Raw genomic sequence first — 3383 nt, 5'->3', positions numbered from 1 at the left:
TTTGGTGGCCATGGCAGGTGCAGGGGGTGGTTTTTCTTCAACCTTTTCCTGACAGACACCAGGTGGGTCAGTCAGTGTTTCAGGTTTACTTGAATCACTGTCCACTTTCTGTGCTTTGCCACCTATTTGTTTGCTCTGTTGTTGTTCAGAGAAGAACCGCTGCGTGGACTGAAGAACCTCTGCTCTCTGCTTTGCCTTAAAAAAATAAGAAATAATAACTGAAAATGCTGTAGCATTACCAAAGCCTGTCAATCAATCTCAGTTCAAATACTTTTACCAATCACAAATCAAGAGTTTTCCCCACCTTGGATTGACCCAAAGCAAAAGTACCTCATTGATCTTTCAAGCTTTTAATGCATGGATTTCTTCCTATCTTTGAAAATATTCTATGTGATCTTTTTCTTATAATTCAAAACACTTGACCACCTCCCACCACCTTTTGAAAATCTGCCCTCTTATAGCACAGTAACATAGAAATCGCTGTTGGTTTGTAATTTTACTTTTCCTGGAATAAAACTTAATGATATAAAGGATTATCTAGGGAGCCTGTTTGCAAATTTGAAAACATACATGTAACACTTAAATGTCTAGTTATCAATATTTGGTCTACAATAAAACGAAAAGGAAGCACTTATATTGTGGCATTACCAACACCTAGGACCAAATGTCTTGTGGCTGAGTCCTCTTCCCACAGCTCTCTTCTGCAGGGGAAGAGCATCAGAAATTAGTAACTACAACTTCACTTGATCACTAAGTTCTGATAGCTCCTACCACATTCTGAGCTGGTAAAATAGATAATTCCTGAATTTCAGTGACTATGTGCCCCAAAGAATATACTTACGTCAATCTGTAAACTCTCCCACTGATACACATAATTAATTCCTCCTGTCCTACAGATATCCTATACTATCCAAAGGTCTGAAGCAATTTTCCAGAATTTGTACCCTCCCCCTTCTTATCACTTGTTCTAATGTCATATTCGACATGAGAATGACAGAAAATAAAGTGCCATGAAGGCAGAAGCAGAACTAACTGGCCAACAAGGCTGAACAGTTGCCATGAAATTTCTATACATATACTAATATGTTTAATAATTATGAATAGATGGAAGTCCTGGCCACAAAAGTCTTAATAAAAGCAGGTAAGCGTTTTACTTCAGGGTAAGCCTTTCAACTTGGTTACTCAGGATTAGAAACATAAGTATGGCAACTAAGTCAGAAACTTTAGTCAAACAAGTTGAATATTCCAATAGGATGCTCACCAAATGTTTCTAATGCAGAGTAAAGCATTTCCATGTACATTTTCCCTGTTGGAAACCATTAAGTTTTCTTTTGTCCTAGCCTGCCCTTATATATGAAGTAGCAAACAGGCAATGTTACTAAGATCTCTAAACTCAAGTCTAAGTAAGTACATATGGAAATGAACTGATTTAATTAGCAGAATAGGCAGACAGATTGAGTTTATGCCATAGAAACTGTCCCCACACAGACTCCTAGGCATTCTTCCTGCATTAGCAAACCTGACATTTATCAGTCCCTTTCATCATGAAGGATCCCAAAGTGCTTTTCTGAGGTCTTGCTCTACAACTACTCAATTCCTTGTGGATTATAGCCACCTCTAGTGGCAAACAAAAAGGGGTAAGAAAATAACTTAAGAAGCTTTACTTGGATCATTCAGAAAGGAAGAAAAATCAAGACTGATAACATGCCTTACCCATTCCAGAGTTTTGACATATCATGACTCTAATGTTCAATTTGAGGAGATGGTGAAAGGGGGCAAAAAGGGGAAAGTAAAAGGGGGGGTAGTGGTAGAGGGGAAAGAAAAAAAAAAGGAATGCCTATCAGTCACATTTTATTTATTTATTTTTTTGCTTTTCAAAAAAATCTACACTCAGATCTCCCTCAAGTATTTATGAACAATTCAGTTGGTCACAGAATTAAAAAATAGTAATTTGATTACTTAGCATAATACCCACAAACACCCAAAACAAAAAAGAAAACAAGGTTGGAGGGGATGGGAGAGAAGAGAGGGGAAAAAAATAAGAAAATGAGGAGGGGGGAAAAAAACCCCAACAAAAAACCAGTTAGTTCTGCTAAGACAATGAATGCCTGGATATAGGATTATGAGTCCAAAGGCATCTTAAAGCACGGTTCAGAGACACACTCTTGCTCTGTTGGCTGTTAACACTGTACTAACCTTCATGTCTTGTTCAGCCTTCAACGCAGCCTGGGCCTGATTACCTCTGACTCCAGATAGTGATCCACAAGGACCCCTGGCTACATGTGGCAAACGAGCATGGCTCATGAGGCCTGTGGTCAGCGGAGGAGGCATCTGACTGGCCAGTGCCATTGGTGGCCTCTGAACAGGCGCTGGGAAGGTGTTAGTATGTGGGGCTCTTACCAATGGAGGGACCAGGTTAGGCTGAGAGAGAATCTGAGTGAAAAAAACAAAACATACAACATTGAACTGTTAAAAAAAAAAAAGCCAACTAAATCATGTTGGCTTATCCCAGAGTAAATCTGTGCCCAGCCTGCCATTGAAAAGAAGTTTATGGATTTTGCCATTCCATTAACAAGGACAAAAGAACAAACAGGCCATGCTTGGAGAGTTTAACAGAAAAATTAGGCAAAGCATGCTATGTATAGCACTTCACTTGGTTTAAGTACCTGAACTAAAAATTCTGAAAGAGCAACATAAAGACTACTAATGAGGGTATCTTTTAAAAAATATACAACTGCACAAAAGTATGTAAGTATTTCATACATAATAGGAAGATTAAATAAAGATAATATTAATTCAACAAATGTGCTTTCCTTAGGAACCAAACCTAATTTGTGAGAGTGCTTATCAATTTCAGTTAGTCCCTCCATTTGGTCAATACATATATTAAAATTTAAAAAAAATTTCAGTGAAAATGTACACAGATATCTTAACTGAATAGGAGGGGGGAAAAAAGCTTCAAACCTAGAAATCGTCAAGCACTGGGACCCTTCTCTGAAAAGTTAACATCTTCAAAAAGATAAAAGGAACAGGACTGAAATGAATTATCAGAGCTGTGTGGGGAATCTATTGACTATTTCTATTGTCTGCTTTACAATGAAATATAATTATTTGCGTGCACTAGCTGCAAACCACAAAGAATATATATTTGGATGCTACATATTTATTAATACAGAGACTGATTGTCATTAAAATTGTGCTGCTAAATTGGTTAAAATGATGCAACATTATACAATCAGAGAATTAGCCAGATTAGCAATCATTTGCAAGTAGGTAAATAATCATTCTCACTTATATCTGCCCACCTGGGGTGCAAACTGTGTAGGAAATGGTTGTGTCATTCTCACAGTGGCAGGGGCTGACTGGAATTGCTTCTGATAGAC

General features: G+C 37.8%; 1 protein-coding gene across 1 annotated transcript in view; it reads right to left on the bottom strand.

The window, feature by feature from the left end:
- The window catches only part of PRRC2C (proline-rich coiled-coil 2C), a gene marked incomplete at its 3' end in the record, with an annotated part of 64419 nt that continues 61036 nt past the window's right edge, over positions 1-3383 (bottom strand). Inside the window, 3 exon segments of the mRNA XM_006903589.1 lie at positions 1-195; positions 2197-2433; positions 3306-3377. Of these exon segments, the coding sequence (XP_006903651.1) occupies positions 1-195; positions 2197-2433; positions 3306-3377 (504 nt within the window).

This window comes from Elephantulus edwardii, unplaced genomic scaffold, assembly GCF_000299155.1.
Source record: "Elephantulus edwardii isolate Elephantulus edwardi_28Jun2011 unplaced genomic scaffold, EleEdw1.0 scaffold00057, whole genome shotgun sequence".
Classification (NCBI taxonomy): domain Eukaryota; kingdom Metazoa; phylum Chordata; class Mammalia; order Macroscelidea; family Macroscelididae; genus Elephantulus; species Elephantulus edwardii.
This window is presented reverse-complemented; position numbering and strand designations above follow the sequence as displayed.